The sequence below is a fragment of the Setaria italica genome, chromosome IX (assembly GCF_000263155.2).
Source record: "Setaria italica strain Yugu1 chromosome IX, Setaria_italica_v2.0, whole genome shotgun sequence".
In the NCBI taxonomy this organism is placed as follows: Eukaryota; Viridiplantae; Streptophyta; class Magnoliopsida; order Poales; family Poaceae; genus Setaria; species Setaria italica.
The window spans coordinates 26153325-26174123 of NC_028458.1; the positions used below are offsets into that span (position 1 = coordinate 26153325).

At 45.2% G+C, this 20799-nt stretch overlaps 1 protein-coding gene across 1 annotated transcript; it reads right to left on the reverse strand.

Annotated features, from left to right (window-relative positions):
* Positions 1 to 703: 703 nt before the first annotated feature.
* LOC101764052 (protein O-linked-mannose beta-1,4-N-acetylglucosaminyltransferase 2) lies at positions 704 to 7189 on the reverse strand. Its single transcript, XM_004983239.2, has 3 exons — positions 6985 to 7189; positions 6211 to 6282; positions 704 to 2104 (listed from the first exon to the last, which is right to left on the reverse strand). The coding sequence occupies exons 1-3, from the start codon at positions 7100 to 7102 to the stop codon at positions 915 to 917; spliced, it is 1380 nt and encodes a 459-aa protein (XP_004983296.1). The 5' UTR covers positions 7103 to 7189; the 3' UTR covers positions 704 to 914.
* Between the last annotated feature and the right edge of the window lie 13610 nt (positions 7190 to 20799).

Here is a 20799-nt window from a genome sequence, read left to right on the forward strand (position 1 = left end):
CCTACAATTTGAAATGGAGCTAGTAACAAACAAGTTGATCTCACCAACTACAAGCTAAGCAAAGTTTTCACATTTATATACGAATTACATAAATGTACAGAGGATTGGTAAATCCATCCGTAGCCTAAACCAAAATGTGGTATTTGCACCCAAAAGATGGGTTGCACAGGTCCTTTCGCAAAAAAAAAAGGGTGATGCACAGGATGTAAGCCTCTCTTCCTTTCATATTCTTCCTTGGACCCCTCCCTCCCTTCCTCCCCATCTCTCAACGCCAAGGAGATAGCTTGTCCACTCCTAGCAAAATCCTTTCTTTGCTGCTTTATCCCCGCCATGTTAAAACGTTGTTATATAGGAGCAGTTTTGTGACAAACCTTCGTAAGCATAGTTGATTCAGCTGATAAATCTGAATTCACGTGTTTATTACTCATCCATCCCAAATTGTAAGTCATTCCAAAAATCTTGGAGTCAAAAGTATCTCAAGTTTGATGAAATTTATATGATAATATAATAACATTTATGATGTCATCTAAGTATCATTAGATTCTTCATCAATTATATTTTTATAGTATATCTATTTGATGTCATAAATCTTTATAATTTTCTCTATAATTTTGGTCAAACTTGAGATGCTTTGACTCTCTAAGATTCTTGGAATGACTTATAATTTATAATTTGGGATGGAGGGAGTACTTTGTTTCTTCCCTTTCCGTACCACGCTTCTCCTGATGATTAATTTTAAAGAACTTGTGTTCGCTGTCCTGTTACAACTCTAAATAATTCCCAACACTCCCACAACTATTCAAGTTAACAGTTAACCCTGCTAGGAGGTGAAAAACAAACAGCAAAACTAAGAGCAGAATTACACATTCCATTGATCCATCCCGCGGATGAGCCGCCACCTGATGATGCCTACTCTACTCCGTCGTGATGGTTTGGTACAGTTGCTCCATGAACCCTCTGAACCGTTTGATGTCTAGGATGACGTGCTGGCCGTTGATGAAGATGTTCCACACCTTGTCAAACCCCTGGCGGTGTACGGAGACCGGGTCCGTAAACACGGCGTGGTCCCTGGGGTAGGTCTCGTTCAGCGTCGTCTCGTCCGCCGTCACCTCGTACTCGAGGTACCGGAGGCCCATGGGTGCCACCGGATCACCGAACGAATGCCGGCACGGCCACTTGAGCTCGCCCCACGGGATGATCTGGACCACCGTGGCGTTGTCGGGCAGGAACAGCATGTTGGCCAGCCCGGCGCCGTGCACGCCCATGAGCACGTCGCAGGAGTTGGCCAGCCCGGAGAACCGTTCCAGGTCGCTGACGTCGTCAGGCCCCGCGGCGACCACCTCGAAGCCCAGCTCGGTCGCGGCGGCGATGGCATCGGCTTCGTTCTTCAGCTGCCTGGAGTTGCGGCGCAGGATCAGGACGAGCCGGGGCTTCCGTCCGGAGCTCCTGCTCACCGGCGCCACGCGTGGCCGCTGCAGAGAGTAGGCGGATCGGATGAAGTCCCGGAAGCTCGCCATGGTGTAGCCATTGCGGGAGAGACCCGGGACGATACTGAGCTCCTTGTGGCTCTCCAGCCCAACATGAGCCGACGGGAAGCACCGCACGGTGTCTTCGGAGTCCATGTCTATGACAGGGTACGCGGATAGCGCGACGAGGATGGCCTTGTACTTGGCGATCCAATTGGGTTCGTAGTCGGTGGCGAGCAGCTGCACGCGGCCGTTGTACTCACGGACCGTGAGGTAGAGTGGGATGATCACGTCGGTCATGACGTGGAAGAAGTTTCGGTTGTATCCGCCGGTGGAGAAAACCACCGCGGGCACATCGTGCCGAACCGAGCACTCCGGTGGGATGACGTCGTCGTCGGCGCCTGGAGGGCTGGATCGCACGGTGACCTCCCGGACCAGCTGCATGACCTGATCCTCCCACTTTCTTGCGTACGGCCGGAGCTTGATCGTCGAGTTCTCGGGCCGGTAGGTGGACACCGAGACGACGTAGACGGTGGCAGATTTGCCGTGGATGCGCAAGTCACCTTCCATGGTGCAGGTGTCGGATTGGTGATTGCTGAAGTTGCAGCTTATGCTGCCTAGTATTGGTGCTGCCACATCTGCGTATATATGACATAATGATAGATTAGTGACTAGGAAATACTTTGAATATTTTTTGTTAGTTGTTACTCCCTCCGTCCCAAATTACTATTCGTTTTGATTTTTTAGATACATAGTTTTTGCTATACACCTAGATATATGTTATATCTAGATACGTAGCAACATATATGTACTCTAAAAAAATCAAAACGAATTGTAATTTGGGACAGAGGGAGTAGGTGTTACATTTCTTATGCAATTGTTCTCACTTATTGGTTACAACTCACAAAAAGCCCCTCTTCTAAGGTGCGAGAATCAATGTAATAAACATCGTTCATAGAGCTAAGATGGGACGACGTATAGTAGTATTCAGTACGAAAATGTCCTTCTACCTGAATTTCTCACAGAACTATCTTTTTCCCTGCTCGTGGCGGCGATTTGGTTTTGTTGGTTATAATTTGCAGCAAATTAAATGGATTTCAATAAAAATGTACATGCAGTAATCTACTGTAAAAATAAACACAAAATAATACCTGCTTCAAAATAGAGTACTAATCATGCTGTAATTATTTGGAGATATTGATTTGCACTCTGCAGAGAAATAGTTCAGCACACTATTGTACTGGTCTGCTTGAAGTTAAGCGTGCGCTTCGGCCGCCTGACCACCAAGTGTAGCTAGAGCCTAGAATATTTCGTTCTACCGGTCAACTTGTGCGGCACAAAATAAAAATACTATTCCACGAACCTAGTTCAAACAACACTGACATGACTATCACAATATTCAAATTTCGTGCATCTGAGTCACAAATGATTTTTTTAATTAATATAGCCGCTACGTTTTATACAGTTACAGAGTTTGATATACTTCATGGTGTTAGCAAGCTTCGTCTTTCTCTCTCTACGCTTGGAGCATCTCCGAGGGAATGGCTATCCCACTCTCTAAGCTAAAATTTGATAAATCTGCTGGAAAAGTATGCTCAACAGAGTAGGTATCGGGATGGCTATCCCAACCCCTCGCATTGCCAGCTGCCCTAACTCACGTGTGTGCTCGTTCGGCAATCTCCCCTGATTCTAGTTCTATAAGCCAGGATGGATGACATTGCCTTGATCCTGGACGTAATCTTGAACCCTCAGTTGAATACATCTAGTTTTTGCATGAATTCTTCCGCTGTCATGGTATCAAGAGACCATCACAATCCTTGACCTCTAGCTTCTGCTAAACCCTAAGCGCATGCGCCACCGTCGCTTGCCGCAATCCCATGGTGCTGCTACCTCAATCCCCCCGCCACCTCCATGGAGCAGCGTGAGCGCGCCGCCATCGATGCCAAGCAGCACGTGGCCGAACAAGGAATGGAGTGCGAGGCCCTCGCTCGCCGTCAAAGCTGCCGCAAAGGCTGCCTCCGCCGCACAAGATCGCGTGTGTGCCACCCTCAACGCCCTTGAGTGCGAGCGCCGCCTTGCCGCTGATCACGTGCGCGAGGCCGAATTGGCACATTCACGGGCCAATCCTCCAATGAAGGAGGACGACGATGGAGACCATGGTCACCACGACGCCAACACCTATGAAGACACCGTCGTTACTAATCTTTATGCCCAAGCTGCGGGTGTCCAAAGTGATCTGATCTCTCCCCCTGAGTATGAGGCATTGGTTCCGCCTATTGGTCCTCTAGCTCCCCCTACAAGTCTGCCTATGACCTCACGGTGCTTCGCCACACGCCCTGCTGTCCCCACAGGGCACCGCTTTGGTTCCAATCCCACTACATGTGCCACGCGCGGCCACGGTGCGCCGCACTATGCGTGGCCCCTCGATCCACGCCTCCTGGATCAAAACCTATGCCCACGACATGCACGGCTGCAACATCCTCGCCTGCTCCCGTGCCCCACGTGGTCGCAAGTCCGATGCCTGCGCCATGCGTGGCCCCAGGACTGGTGCCCGTGCCCCGCCATGCACGGCCACGGCACTTACCTGACAATCTGCACTAGTTCTACTGCCCCCGCCCTGCAATCCTGGTGCCATCTTTGTTGGTCTTTTCGATGGCGTGCACCTATGCCTGCCGGTCGCGGCCAATTCACGGCCCTGTGCGGCTGGCTGTCACATGACCTGTCGGTACCTCGCATCTTCCTTGTGGGGCAGTGGCCATCCAACCAGTTGTCAATCAGCACTCCATGGCCACATGTAAGCTTGGATTCTACCTGCCAACAGCCTTCCACACGTTGACACTCTTGCCGAATCCAAAGACCTACCGTAGCGCTCTCGCCAATCCCAATTGGTGTAGTGCTATGGAGGCAGAAGATGCGGTCCTGCTCTCCAATGACACTTGGAACCTTGTGCCTCATTTGCCAGGTGCCAACATTGTCACCGGCAAGTGGATTTTTCATCATAAGTTCCATGCAGATGGCTCCCTTGATCGGTACAAGGCTCACTGGGTTCTACACGATTTCTCCCAGCACCCAGGTGTGGATTACGATGAGACGTTCACGGTTGTGAAGCTTGCCATAGTTTGCACTGTTCTATCCCGGGCACTCTCGCAGAATTGGCCCATCCATTATCTCAATGTGAAGAATGCCTTTCTGCATGGCACCCTGCCTAAGACAGTCTATTGTTCCCAGCCGACTGGCTTCGTCGACCCCACTGTTTCGAATCATGTTTGCAAGCTCAACAAGTCGCTTTATGGCTTGAAGCAGGCCCCTCACGCATAGTCCAACCACTTCGCGTCTCACTTGCTCGTGCTTGGATTTGTTGAAGCTAAGTCAGACACTTGTTGTTCATCCACCGCCGCTAACACAGTCTACCTGCTCCTCTAGGTGGACGACATAGTGTTGACAATTCCTAGTCCTGATCTCCTTCGTCACACTATCACTGCCCTCCAGCAGGAATTCTCCATGAAGGATCTCAGAGAGCTGCATCATTTTTCGGGTGTGGCTGTTCAGCGTCGCCTTGGTGGTTTGTATGCCAAGCTCTCAGCCGCGATAGGTAACCCTATCAGCAATGCTACTCTAGTAGCCTTGTCGGAGCACTGCAGTTTCTCACATACGTTTACTCAGCCGGAAATCTCACATTTATAGCAGGTGTGCCGTCACATGCATGGTCCACACGATCCTCACCTCTCGGTTGTGAAACGGATCCTATGCTACCTCCATGGCACTTTGGACCATGGACTTCTTCTTCAGGCGTCGTCACCGTCTGAGCTTGTTGTGTATACTGATGCTAACTGGGCTGGTTGTCTGGACGCACAGGTCTACCTCTGGCTTTGCTGTTTTCCTTGGCTCCAACCTGGTTTCATGGTCCTCTAAGCAACAAACCACTGTGTCCCGCTCCAATGTAGAGGCTGAATACATAGCTGTCACCAATGGGATTGCTGATGTGAGCTGGCTGCGACAACTGCTCCAAGAGCTCCATTGTCCCCTACTGTGCTCCACCCTTGTCTATCGTGACAATGTCAGCACCGTTTACTTGTCCACCAACCTGGTTCAGCATTAGCGCATGAAATGTCAAGATTGATCTACACTTAGCTTTGTGCATGAGCGGGTTGCCACTGGAGATGTTCACGATTCTTCATATCCCGACGATGTCTCAATTTGTTGATATCTTCACCAAATGACTTCCTAGTTCGGTGTTTATAGAGTTCCAATCCAGATGTTATCAACCTCCGTCTTTGTCTCCCTAGGCTTGCACGCCAAGGCTCTTGCCCAGCCGGCTTCCCGTATAACTCATGCGTATGCCCCATCGGCAATGTCCCCTGATTCTGTTTCTATAAGTCATGGTGGATGAGATTGCCTTGATCCTGGGCTATATGTGTAATCCTAAACCCTCAGTTGAATACATCTATTTTTTTTTTTTTGCGTGAATTCATCCGCTATCACATGGGATGCATCGGAGACATCACATTTCTGTAATCTAATAGAACTGATTAGCTGGCTCCAATCTTTTAATTGCCTATAGTTGATGGTTCTTTTCCTTCTAATAAATCAAGCAATATTTGCATCTATTGAACCATCAGTGATAGCTCGTCATGGCTGGTTCCTCTATATGGTAGTGTGCAAGTAGCACGTGAATGCACTGGTCAGTAATAAGTCACTCTCGAATATGCAAACCTTGGTTCTGCGAAACTGTATAGTTAATTACCTTTCGTCGCGTCGCCGCCGCCAGTCGTCTCGTCTCTTGATGCAGAAGAAGGTGGTGAGCCGACAATGGAATCTGAATTTGAATGAGAGGCCACATGGAGTAAACTCTTGTTAATACAAATCGAGGAAGAGAACTGAAGCATCACTGATGTAATTTACAGTTGTTAAGTTTCTTGGCATATCTTTGCCATTCTACATCTTCTACCTTCACTACGTTGTGTGGCATTGCTGCCATCCTGTTCCGTCCAGAACATGAATGGAGAGGTGAAACTTTAGTTTTGACAACAAGATGTATATTCGATTACAAAAAGGTTCAGTACAGAAACTAAGCTCATCGAGGGTGAAACCTTGTGACCATTTCAGATAATATTTTGGTTAATCTGGTTCCCTACATGAAAAAGGAGACGGTCTAATCGTCTCTGTATGTGTATTTTAATGGAAGTGATATATGGAAAATTAAACATCTCCCGTGTTCATCTTCAGATGCAGGTCATAACGGGAAATTTATGTTCATTATCTACCATGAGTTTGGTCATATTAGTATTTAAAATCTATTTAATTTCAGAGAAAAAGAATGATGGAGCAAAGTGCCTGTTACAGATGATCGACACTCATATACAAAAAGCAAAATGTCAAGAGGGAAGACGATGGCTCTGATTATAACTAGTAAACGAGGAAGCAAAAGCTGATGAAGAAAGAAGCAATCTTTGTTCCTTCAAAAAAAAAAGAGAAAGAAGCAATCTTTCTTCTCCAACATCATGAAAAAGCGACTTACAGCGTGCAACCTGCGGGAGGAGATTGGTCTTGAGCACGATCAATACGAGAAGAGGCAGCAGGAGCCACAGCGCCACGGTGCTGCTCCCATGCTTCTTGCTCTTGTGCCTTCCCCTCATCTCCACAAGCTCGAACCAGACCTCGCAGATCCTCTCAATTGAACCCTAGCCAGTAAGCACTGCTCGTAGCCAAGCTGCTACCCAGCTAGTTAGCAGCTACTGTGTGTGTGTCAGTGATGTGTGCTATTTATTTGAACTTGCTGTCCATCTTCAATCACGTTTGCGCTTCGATTTGCAAACAAGTCCATGGGTTGACTTGCACGCAGCATTAAAGCCATGCACGTGCAGGCTAATGGAATCAGAGTTCAGAAGGAAGAGCCAATCGTTATAAAATTTCTGCGACATTGTTTATTTCAAGACGTGAGGATTGATTTGCATATCGTACTAGAATAATGCGCGGCGTTCGGATAGATGATCGACGCAGATTATGTAATAGGTTATTTAAATAAACACAAAATCTAAATCGAGAGAGTTCTCAATTTAAGCTTAGCCGGAGGACCCTCTCTCGATTTGGAGAAGACATGGAAGTAATATGGAGGAGTTGGAATACAAAAAGGGAAAGAGAGAGAAGTAACAAAGCGTTGAAGGAAGTAATCCCAACACATCTTCTTCTGCGATCTAAATCGAGAGAGTTCTCAATGGTAGAGGCCGTGGGGGCGTGGTGAAGGGATTCGGGGTTTCTAAGTTCTTCGGGGGTAGGGGTACAATGGCCGGAGGTTTAAGAGGGATGGTCATGCCGACAACGGTGGCAAGCCCAACAGTTGTCGCGAGTGTTGGGGCGGCGAAGTTGGTGGTGATGGCACTGCCAACCGGGTGGTAGAGGAGGCCAGTTAGAAAGGGTTGGTGGCGAGGGAGCTCTGGGCTTCGTAGATGTAGTGATTAGCTGTGGCGGAGGTTGTGGGTGGTGGTTGTGGTGGTTGTGCCGCCGCCAGAGCTAAGCGGGGGGTGGTGGAGGAGGCCAGTTGGGAAAGGTTGCTGGCGGGCGGGCGGGCGTGGGGGGTGGCTTTGGGCTTGTAGCGGTAGCGATTAGCTTTGGCGAAGGTTGTGGGAGGTGGCTGTGGATGTGGCGGCGCTGCCGGAGCTGGGCAGGCTAGTGGGGAAGGTAGGGGAAGGGTAGGAGAGAGCAAGGTGAGGCGCCCCGCATCAGAGGCTACATCGGCAAGGGGGAAAGCTGGTGGAGCGGTGGGGGCGGGACGGGTGGGAAGCGCCGTCGTAGGTCACAGGAAGATAAGAACGAGGTGGGAGAAGAAGACGACATGTTTTTCTCGAGGAAGCAGCGAACATATAAGGAGATGGGGGGTTCTCGGTGGAAAACTATTTGGAGACCGCTCTCTCTGTAGCAGCCTCCTTAAAAAAAAGTTGTCTTAAAGGTATTACACACAGTATCACTGGAGAGACCATTCCCTTTTCCAACTATATTATCGACCATTTGATCGTCCAACTGAACAATAACGCGGCATTTTGGACGATCGAGAGGAAGCGAGGTAAAACGGAGTCACTGGGAGGCTTCGGCATTATAAGGACCTGTTTGGTAGAGCTCCACACAGCTCCAGATCTTTAAAAACAGCTCCGCTCCCATTTTTCCCAGCCAAACGGTGCAGCTCCGTGAAATCCAGATCCGTAAAAAAACTGGATCCAGCTCCCAGATCCACCAAATCCACGGAGCACCCCAGGTGGGGTACTCTCAAAACGCTGGTTTTGTAACCCCTCATGGAGTTGGTGGAAATTACCCACCAATACCATCGATTACACATCCTCTACCGGTTCGCGTATTCTTTTCTCCGCGCCGCCTCTCTTTTTTCCTCCGACGCTGCTTTCTTTTTTCCTCCCGCGACCTTTCTTCTTCCAGCGCATGCCACTGCGTCCAGCGCCGGCCGCCGCCTCCAGCGCCTTCGTCACCGTCGGTGGCCGGACTGCCGCCGGGAATGAGGAGATCAGCACCTCCTCCACCTCCTCCGCCCCCTTCGTCTTCCAATCCGGCCCCTAGGGTTGGACTTCCCCATCCCGACGGCATCACTGGATCTCCGGCCATGGGCGGTGGCGGGAGCATGGCCGCGCCTGACCTGGGCGGCCCGACCGACGGCGCAAGCCTGGCCGCGGCTGGCCTGGGCGGCGCAAGCCGGGCCGTGGCTGACCTGGGCGGCGTGGCCGGCAGTGGTAGTGTAGCCGCGGATGGCTTGGTGAGTAATGCCTCAACTGATATTGTCTCTGATATTGTTAATCAACTCGTGAAAGACAGTTGCATGAAATGGGTTCCATTGAATTGCCCCCTTGCAAACCACTCTGGGTTACCCCTGGCTTCATGATTATCATGTTATAATAATTATGTGGAGATCTGAGTTGCAGATCATAACGTCATTTGGTGTTGGGAGCTTAGTTTCATTTCATTTGCTCACATTGCGGAGACTAGCTAATTCGTGCTGAACGCAACCTGAAGGCAAGCTGTTCAGCATGATAGCGATAATTGCATTTGCACCCGAGGGGAAAATGACCGAACGTTATATGCATTGTATTTGTTATACTGGTTCACCACATTGTACGATCGATGAATGTTATACTGGTTCACTCTTGCTCCAGCTCCCCGTATAGAATATGGTGTGCAACCTTTCTGACATATTAATACAAACTGACTTTTTAGTTGCTCACAATTGGCAATTTTTCATCATTCGTAATTAGAACTGAAATTGCGTGGCCATTGTTCTACTGAAAATAAATCTTATCATTTTTTTAGGGCAGAAAATAAATCTTATCGTTGCTTATGAGTAAACAAGGTGGCCCTAGACTTCGAAGTTGGAGTCGAGGGCCATCTTGTTCTACCTGGCAATTGTAACTCGCCCATAGTCTGATGCAACATAAAAATACCATGTGTTGGGGGAAACTAGCATTTAACACCAAGTGCACATTTGCTACCTTGCTGGTAAAAGGGCATTAAGCAAACTCATCTCGGAAATGAATACTGACGAATGCAGGCTGTGGAGCATAGTTTGATTTCATTTGTTCTATCTAGCATTGCACAGACTATATAATTGGAATAGATACCACTTTTATGCAAAATGAGTTCATGTTTATTCTTTGGTATTTAGTGGTGAAAGGAAGATTTTATTTCTGATCGTGAGGCTATTGAAACTTACAGCTAACAGATATAATATAGATGAAACTGTCCAACGCAAGCAAGTGGCAAATCAGTTTACAGAATTACTCGCCTAGTTGACAGCTATCAAATCTGAGCTAATTCATTCATTGTTCAGGACTTCAAGATTATAAAAGATCATAAATCTTAACTCTGTTAGTATTGTGACAGCATCTTCTGATAGGCTATACTAATTGGATTATTGGCAAATGGCATGTAGGACGCGGTGATCGGCGATGAGTTCCTGATGGCGTCGCAGGCATCTTCTACGCCGGTTGCGCAAGCTAGGAGGCGTGCTGCATCAGCTAATAAAAGGGCAAGGGATGATGAGGTATATTTTTCTTCCATTGTAGTGGAGCTGTTGTATAATAGAGTTGGAATTTGAACAATATTTTGGAGAAATCATTAATAGGGTGATCATATGGATTGGAATGATGGCTGTACCACCATTGTTTGCAAGTTGTTTGCAGAACAAGTTAGAAAAGGAAATCGACCAAACACTCATTTGAACAATGTGGGATATTTCGTGGTGAAAGAAAGGTTTTTTCAGAGTACCGGTATCATGTTGAAAAAAAGTCAACTTAAGAACAAGTGGGATAAGTTGAGGGGTGATTTGTCTGCATGGAACAAATTAATGAGAAAGCAAATTGGTACTAGTTGGAACTGGGAGAAGGGAACTATCAATATGGACGCCAAGTGGTGGAAAAAAACAAAAAAAGTGAGCACTTCTCGCATGGTATTTTGTTCATATATAGATTATATTAGTCTTGTATAATTTCAATTTAATACCTTTGTCAAACACTTTTAGGACATTCCTGGCATGGGGAAATTTAAGAATAGGCCTCTCCAAAATGAAGATGAGTTGAAGGTGATGTTTGGAAACATCATTAATGAAGAGCAAGATCATTGGAATCCTATGAGTTCCAACCCCATCATACCCCCAAGCCAAGAAGCACCCAATCCTATGAGTTCCAACTTCATTGATGCCGAGGATGGGTTAGAGATGGGTGGTAACAATGATTTAGACAATGGCGATGAGGTCCAGGAGGTTTCTCCTTCCGTTGCCAATGCTAAGAAAAAAGTCCATGTGATCCTTGATAAACCTAACAAGAAACATAAGGCAAGCACAACATTAGTTATACAAGAACAAATCTCCAAGATATCAGATAATGCTTCCTCTTTTGTGGCAAGCAGGCAAGCTGGGATCACTATTGAACAAGTAATGGACCATGTTGCCGCATGTGGGGCTGCGTGTGGCAGTGATGAGCATTTTGTGGCAACTGAGCTTTTTGTCAAGAAAGAGCAAAGGGAAATGTTCATGACTATTCCCACCAATGAGGCTAGGTTTAGTTGGCTTAATAGGAAGTACGATATGATGTTTGCAAAGTGATGGCCGAGTGATTTGCTATCTTTTTTTTAGACATGTCATTTTTATTCATCTATGTCATATGGACAAATTTGTGATGCTCAATTTGTTGTCATTTTTTATTCATCTATCTTGTGTGGATAATTTGTGATGGTCAATTTGTTATTTTTTATTCATCTTACATTGTTATTTGGACATGTTATTTTTATTCTTGCAGTTGTCTAGTGATGATTCTAGTGATGAGAATGAGGAATTTTTCAAAACTATCCTAGGAGGTGCTATGCTTGCTCAAATATATGTTGATATGTTCCTTACTAAAAACCCTACAAGGACATCTACCACCAGTGGAATGGGTTTTATTTGGGAGACTTTGCACACTCCACAAATGCCACAGCCAGTTGCGTATGAGCACAGGAAATCTTCTTTGATCTTCATGGCTTATTGGTACAGAGGTATGGGCTACAACCATCATTGCACATGTCTACCGAAGAGAGCCTAGGAATTTTCTTATTTATCTATGTGGGAAATGAGTCTAATAGAAAATGTCAAAATCAATTCAAGCACTCTGGTGAAACTATTAGTCGAAAATTTGAGAATGTTCTGAACTGTTTGATGGCCATGGCAAAGGATTTCATTAGGCCAAAAGATCCAAATTTTCATAATGTTCATAGGAGAATAAGGGATGATAGGCGAGCATATCCACATTTCAAAGATTGCATTGGAGCACTTGATGGCACCCATATTCGTGTTTCCCTTCCACCGAATGATCAAGTGAGGTATATCGGGAAGACAGGGATAGCCACCCAAAATGTTTTAGCAGTCTGTGATTTCGATATGCGATTCACATATGTGTCAACGGGCCAACTAGGAGCTATGCATGACACAAGTGTGTTATACAATGCATTGAGTGTGGACAAGAAATTCTTTCCACATCCACCGCAAGGTAAAATTTATTGGAATAGTTACTTTACCATTATACGTGACTACAAATAAATTTATTTTTTGTCATCATTTGTAGGTAAGTACTACGTTGTCGATGCAGGGTATCCCAATCATCCAGGTTATCTAGCTCCATATGTCCTCCAGTCAGCTTCTATCATCATGATTTTTCGAGTAATGTCTGTAGTCTGGACTACTAGTGGTGTCACTTGTTTAGGTATGGACAGCTTGTGCAGTTCGTGTATGAAAATTCCTACTAGAACCTCTGCACGAGTTGAGCCCATTTTTGATAACATGTCAGTTGCTACGTTGTTGTCGCGGACGATGTGATGAAATTCCAAGCCTGAGAACTTGTTTTCCAATTTGCGGACTTCTTTGCAGTAAGCGTCCATGTTGTCCTTGTTTCGGTCCCACTCGTCATTGACTTGGTTTATGACGACTAGAGAGTCGCCGTATACCAGTAGTTCTTTGATGCCGATGTTGGGATACGAGGTAGGCTACACTAGCGCAAATCAAAATTTTTCTACCGCGTAAACCAGGAAAACTGCCATATAAGGATCACGGGATTACCACTCGACGTATTGATGCAGAAGATGTAGATTCGTGTCAATGTAGCAAAGTCGATCAGCGTAGTCGTACGTAGTTAATCATGTCGACGTCCAGCAGCTCCTCAGCAGCTCATCCACGTGCAGCAAGATCGCCCTCATGCCGTGGCTCGTCGACGGCTCATCGTGGCTCGTCGGCGGCTCGTCGTTGCTCATTGGTGGCTCGTCCAAGTGCTGCAGGCGCAACACCTCCAAGGTATCCACACGTGCAGGGAGGAAGCGTCACAAGCCGGACTGCTAGGTCCGTGAGTTGCAACAGGCGAGGACGTGGGAGGCGCAGTAGATGTGTTTCACCAAAAGATGTAAACCCTAGGGCGCCCCCACCCCTCTATTTCTAGAGGTTCCTAACGGGCCTCTGGGTCCGAGGCCCATTAGTACTTCTAAACCTAATCCAACTCGGATCACATCCGAATTGGGCTTCCAGCCCCTTAAGTATGTGACCCTATGGGTTCAGATACATATAGACATGGCCCGAGTACTCCTACTCGGCCCAATAGTCGGTAGCGGCCTTTAGCAAGACGTGCCAACTCCTAAACGCACACGAAGATCATATCAAACGAACCATCACAACATTATATACATGCTATTCCCTTTGCCTCATGATATTTGGTCTAGCTTCAAGCCGACTGCTCTTTCTCGATCCTATGATTCGGAATCCCTTTGTAGGTTAACTCTTAACCGTACGTAGCATGGCCATGCATTTTCGGATCCGATCACTCCAGGGGCCCAGAGATATCACTCTCAATAAGAGAGGGGCAAATCCCATCTTGATTGACCATGTATCATAGCATGATTCTTGACAAACCCGAAAGCTACCTTTATAACTACCCTGTTACGGCGTAGCGTTTGATAGCCCCTAAGTAAGTCGATCCACATCTTGAGTACATGCGACAATTTCAGGTCTAAGGATAAAGCGTATATGTTGTGTAAAGAGAGAACTACTTCTCGTGTTGCGTCAGTCCTAGCACGTGTCTCCACATGTGCCCACATTATTAGCTCAACATCTCCGTGTCCATGACTTGTGAAACATAGTCATCAACTAATACATGTGCTAGTCTAATATTCATGTATGTCCTCACATGAACTCCGACTAGGGACAACTTTAGAATAACCATACAAGTAAAGAGTTTCACATACAATTCACATAATTGCAAATCAATTCAAGTAGCCTTTAATGGATATTCAAGGAACACAATATAAATCATGGATACAACTGGAATGTCATCATCTCTATGATTGCCTCTAGGGCATACCTCCAACAGTCTCCCACTTGCACTAGAGTCAATCTAGAAGGTACCTAATACCGATAGCTCTTACATGCGCATCATGCTTAGCCTGCGGGAGTGGTTTGGTCAACAGATCAGAAATGTTCAGATCCGTGTGTATTTTGCATATCTCGATCTCATCCCGGTTAACGAAGTCTTGAATGAGATGAAATCGCCGCATTACATGTTTGTTCTTCTAGTGGTTCCTTGGCTCCTTTGCTTGCGCAATTGCCCCATTGTTATCACAGTAGAGATTCAATGGGCTGGACGCATTCGGGAACACACCAAGCTCAATGAGGAAATTCCTTATCCAAACAACCTCCTTCGCGGCTTCCGAAGCCGCGATGTACTCGGCTTCTGGCATAGAATCGGCTACCGTCTCCTGCTTGGAACTCTTCCAACTAACAGCACCACCATTTAGCATGAACACAAATCCTGATTGTGACTTTGAATCATCTCTGTCGGTTTGGAAACTAGCATCGGTGTAACCTGTTACAATGAGCTCCTCCTCACCTCCATAGACGAGGAACATATCTTTAGTCCTTCTCAAGTACTAAGAATGTTTTTCACCGTTGTCCAATGACTCTCACCTGGATCAGACTGGTGTCTGCTTGTCATACTTAGCGCATATGAAACATCTGGGCGAGTACTTATCATTGCATACATGATAGATCCAATAGTCGAGGCTATGTACGAGTTCCAACAAGTCTACTGCTCTCTCATTAAAACCTGTGAAAGGCGTTTTGGTCATCTTGCCTAGCAAACAAGCCTCACATGTCTCGTACGATTCAAAATCAAACAAAGTTAAAAGTCCATCAGAATGGTGCTTCTTCATGCGTTTTTCACTTATATGACCCAAACGACAATGCCACAAGTAGGTAGGACTCAAATCATTAGGCCGAGGCCTTTTAGCACTTACGTTACAGACACGTGTCACACCCGGTTTTAAGGACAAAACCAAGTGCTACCTATATGTATGCCAGGATCAAGTTTCATACATATAGTGACATCATTAGTGAATAACAGCAACAGTATCACGTAAAAAGATAAAAAGACTTACAAAACCATCAGAGATATACAGCTTAATTATGGAAATGGAGGCTCCAAACTTCACAGGCAATCGACTGGGGGTTGCGTACGCCTAGGACTCAGCATCTTCTCAACTTCATAGCAGCTTCTTCTTCTGAGCAATGATGGTTATAGCAAGGGTGAGCACTTGTCGTACTCAGCAAGTGTGAGGAGAATATGAATGCAAGGCTTAAACAAGGAAAGGCTGACCGGTTGACTGCGTTAAGCATTTTTAGTTGGTCAAATTTTATTAGCACCTGATTACTAAGGTATAAGTATGTACCAACCCACACTTAATAGAAACATAACCATAAGCCATAAGCATATGGCACAACCATAACCATAGCATAAACCACAATTTAAATCCATCTTCAAGTATATTACTCATGTGAGGGTCCAGGCCGCTCTTAACCGTGAGCACGGCTGATCGATCAGTTTTACACTCTGCAGAGGTCGCACATCTTTACCCACAAGTCGCGTAAAAGCTCAAAAGAACTTTAGACCCAACCACACTTGTGCTGATCAGGCACAATACCACACTTCCAAGGTGTGATTGCATAGGGACGCTACGAGGCCTTTACAAAGATTCATTAGTCAGTGGTAACCCGCTAAGGTTTCGGTGTCTGGCGTGCACCACCCATCCCAGGTAAAATGCAACGACTCAGTCCCCCCTCTTGCCTCATCACGAGTAAGGTCACCCCAGACTAAGGTTTCTAATTAATCAGCCAAGACCAGAGCCATTTAGTCTTGTGGTAGCACTGTTTTCCTGGGTGGTCGCTCCATGTTCCAATTAAATATTGTAATCTTGTATTAACAAAAGGTATATCATAAATAGAATAAGTTCACCATGTTGTTCATTAGAACCACCATAACCCAAGTATAGCAGCTAAGCATAGCTACCCAACAAAAAGGTAAACCCGGGTTGGCAAGGAATAATCATAAAAACTAGGCAAACCTTAATAGGACCCATTAAATTTAATGCAAGCATATGCAATAGTGATTAAATAAAGTTATTGGGACAAAAGCACAAGGACACACTTGCCTTTCTCCAACGAAAAGTTACTCTTACTTCTCTTCGGCTCTTGCTCACTTGAAACTCGTACTCTTCAGAGCTTCCGAACGGCAATCCTTCTACTCGAAGCAAACACCGGTACAAACATACAAGTAAACAAACAAATACAACTAAGAGCAGTACACCAAAATAAAAGGAAAGCTTTAAAAGAGCGTACTAACGACAAGGCTCGATCTAAGGTCACGCGAACGTAAGGAACGCTTAAAACGGAACTATGGTGGAAAAGATAAAGCTATCGAGAGTTTTGAATTATAAAAGGAAGATAAGAGCTACAAGCTTTATTTATTTTAGTTGAGAAAAGCAATGTAAAGATATTTCACAGAAATATCCTTAGTTAGAATTAATCAAGTCATATTTATATTTTCATAAGAAAAGTCGGTGTAAAGCTTACTCCAATTTTATTTATAAATATTTGAGTACAATTTATACAAATTAAACATTTAATTTAAAAATAAGATACATGTAGACATCTAAGCGTATAGCTTTACATCTCGAGTTCAACTAAGTAGATTAAATTAAAAACACATTTATATTTATATTAGCCAAATTAATATTTAATTATGAAAACTCGAGATATAACTTATACAGATTTTATTTAGAAAACAAATTGAATAAACATTAATCAAATTGAATTTAATTTATGAAACGCCGAGGTATAACTCTAAGTGGCTTTTAATTGGAAGAATTATTTAGATAGGCATTAATCCAATTAACTTTAGTTTATGAAAAACCGATATATAACCTAATTGGCTTTTATTTAGAAGAGGGTTTGAAGTAGGCATTAATCAAATTAACAATTATTATGAAAAACGATGTTTAACACTAAATAGATTTTATTTAGAGAAGAACTCGTTTGTCAGGCATTAATCAATTTTAATATAAATTTTATTTTCAAAAACATGTGTGAAGGAAAACATTACCACTAACGTGTAATTTACATTGTTATGCATCTAACGCAACTTGAACGGATTAAAACGGAGCTAAAACGTAGAATCTATGGGTTAAACAACGTTGCAGGGGTGTAAACGTAATTAACCGTAGACTTGGAGGGTTAGCAAGGAAAATTTGCAAGACACCAGGAATAGTGCTCGCAAATAATAGAAATAACAGGGTTAGATCCAAAAGATTGTGAGGCTCGGTTTAAATTGAATGGAACCGGAAAGATTGAGGGGTTTTCTGTGAAGTTGTCAAGACACAAGAAGGAGATAATTAATTACCTATTTCTTCCGGGATATATTTGCAAAACTGGCTTGTCTTCTTCCTCCAGACTGCATCACGGATGAAAATCAGATGAAAACGGCAGGGGCATGGTGCAGCTCCTGACCGTCGGCCTGCCGGGGCTCCGGTGCGGCGGGGCTTCGGGTGGGTGGTGCAGGCGGCGGTGGCCGGGCTAGGAGCCAGGCGCACGGCCGGTGATGGCGCACAGCGGCGTGCGCACGAACGGAAACAGGAGAAACAGGAGCAGTCACGGTTCCTGTTGCAAGAAACAGGAGAAAGAGAGAAGAAGATGGGAGAGCCGGAAACGAAGCCCGATCTCGCGCATGAACGGCAAAATGGAACGATATTGACGAGGCGAATAAGATGGTGTGCTCACCTTCGGCAAGAGATGAACAATGGCGGCGGAAAAGCTCGCCGGAGTTGGGGAAGACGACGGAGCCGACATCAGATTCATGCAATCCACCACACCACGGCGTAGAGCTCGAAGAGAGGAACTCCATGGTGCTGTCGGTTTTCGCCGGAAGTCCACGGTTTCGCCGGAAAAGCTCGCCGGAGTTTGACGAAGACCGAACTTTGACTTCAGATCTACGGAGTTAGGAGAGGCAACTCGTGAAAAGGTTTGTAAATCTGAAATCCTCGCGTCGAGACGAACGCGGTGATATATATATAGGCCAGACTCGGAAAAAGATATTTTCGAGTTGACTTTTTATTTTCGGAATTTCTGAATTTATTTATCTGCGCGAAAACAATTCTAGAAATAGCCGGACTCATTTTCTAAAGCGAGAAAAATACCTAGAAAATTCCGAAAAATCTGAGATAAATCTCAGAGATGGATTGGGATGCAAGGAATCCAAATAAAATACTTGGAGCTCATGAAAAGGATTCTAGAGCCTTCTAAAAATTAGATTTAACACTAGGAGAAGGAAAATAATTTCCGGAAAAAGATGGAAAATTCTCACGAGGGTCTGGGCAACGTCTAAACGCATTTTCATCCGCAAATGAATAACCATCCTTCATCAAGCATGAAGGAGACAAAATGTTTCGACTTAAACTAGGAAGGAAATAACAATTATTCAACTCCATAATAAATTCTGACGGGAGGTGGAGTTGCATCGTCCCGACGGTCAACGCAGCAACTCTTGCATTATTGCCCACGCGGAAATCAACTTCTCCTCTTTCCACGCTTCTACTTCTTATCATTCCCTGCATCGAATTGCAAATATGAGCAACCGATCCGGTATCAAATACCCAAGAATTAACAATTGTATCAGCGAGAAAAATGTTGTCTATAACATTAACAACAAGCGTACCTGAGGTAGAAGTACTCTTACTTCCGCCATTCTTCAACGAAGCTAGGTACTGTTTGCAATTTCTCTTTCAGTGACCAAGTTCATGCCAATAAAAGCACTCTTTGTCTGGAGCAGGTCCAGGTCCAACTTTAACCTTGGGCGCTGGGTTTGGTTTAGACGTTCCAGCGTTGCCCTTCTTCTTAAAGTTAGGCTTTTCTGTATAGCCATCACATGGCTGCTGCTAGCGCTTTTCTTGATGTGAGCCTCTGCTGTTTTAAGCATGCCACACAGGCCATTCAGACCCTTCTCCGTCCCATGCATATGGTAGTTCGAGATAAAGTTCCCATAGCTAGGCGGAAGAGATGAAAGAAAGAAATCAGTGGCCAACTCTTGGCCCAGTGGGAAGCCAGCTTCTCCAACCGTTAAGTGTAACCAACCATCTTGATTACGTGTGAACCTACTACTGCGCCTTCTGCTAGCTTGCTCTCCACAAAGGCCTTAGACACATTGAACCTTTCAGTCCTGGCCTGTGTTTGGAACATGTCTCTAAGCGCCACGATCATATCATGTGCCTCATGGTTTGTTTTGAACTGCATCTGCAGCTCGGGTTCCATGCAAGCAAGCATAAGATAGCTTACTTCGAGGTTAGCATCACATGCTTTCTTGTAAGCATTCTTAGCAGCAGTAGGTGCATCATCTGAAGGTTCTTCTGGTAGTGTGTTGTCTAGAACATCTTCCTTTTTCTCAGCCCTGAGAACAATTCTCAGGTTACGGATCCAATCCGAGTAGTTTGTTCCATTCAACTTGTCCTTCTCAAGGACCGAACGCAAAGCAAATGGTGTAGTGCTGCTAGGTGCCATTTAATCTACAACAAAAGTAATGCAAAATACACTAAGACAAACGTATCCATGATAGAGCAAATCACATTAAACTATTTTAACAGAATCTACTCCCACTAAAATCAATATCCCTCTATTGATACTTAGTGATTCAGGATCCACAACTAATAAGTCTACTAGTGAGCTTTAGCATCACTACTACCAAACAAGGTAGATCGGTAAGCAACTTTTGCTAATCATATCACATATGACTCCTGTTGTTCGGTGACATCTCCATGTCTCGGCGCCCAACCTTTATGCCTCAAGGTCCTTAACCGTTAAGATAACCTTGTCAAGCAAACCAACCTTTATGCATGTAAGTGTCCGACACAAACCCGTCTAGTCAAGGAAAACTAGTGGCACCCTAATTTCATAGACCCACCACTAATTCTACAAGACATGGGACGGTGCAAGTTTTAGTTGGGAGGGTATACTAACTTAAACTTTGTGAGGGATCGTTCTACTTCTAACATCACAGCATGTAGAAAGTAAAACATAAACAGAATAGCATTCATACAGTTGTGACACAGTATGGCCCGTTTTCTTATGGTGATCTCCATCTCCATAGAACCTGTTCACCATGGTGATCTCCATCTCCATGTTCTATGTGCGCCATCCTCCTGGTGATGAGTCCTCCAAGAACTAGAACATGCTATTACGCTTAATAGCTAGTAAAAAAGCTACTAATGAAGATTACATAGTTGCTTGAATCATCACAGATTGGTACGTAGACCATTAAATACATTAAAGTGACAACACATATGGCTCCAGCCGTGCTGCCGTACGCACGACACGTAGGTCACGAATGAGTTACACACATGCATCACATACACAAAGGGGCCATACTGATCACAAGATACATACATCCTGCAAAACAGAGTTAAGCGTCCTAACATTCCAAACTTCGGAGGCCCGAAACTCCATCTT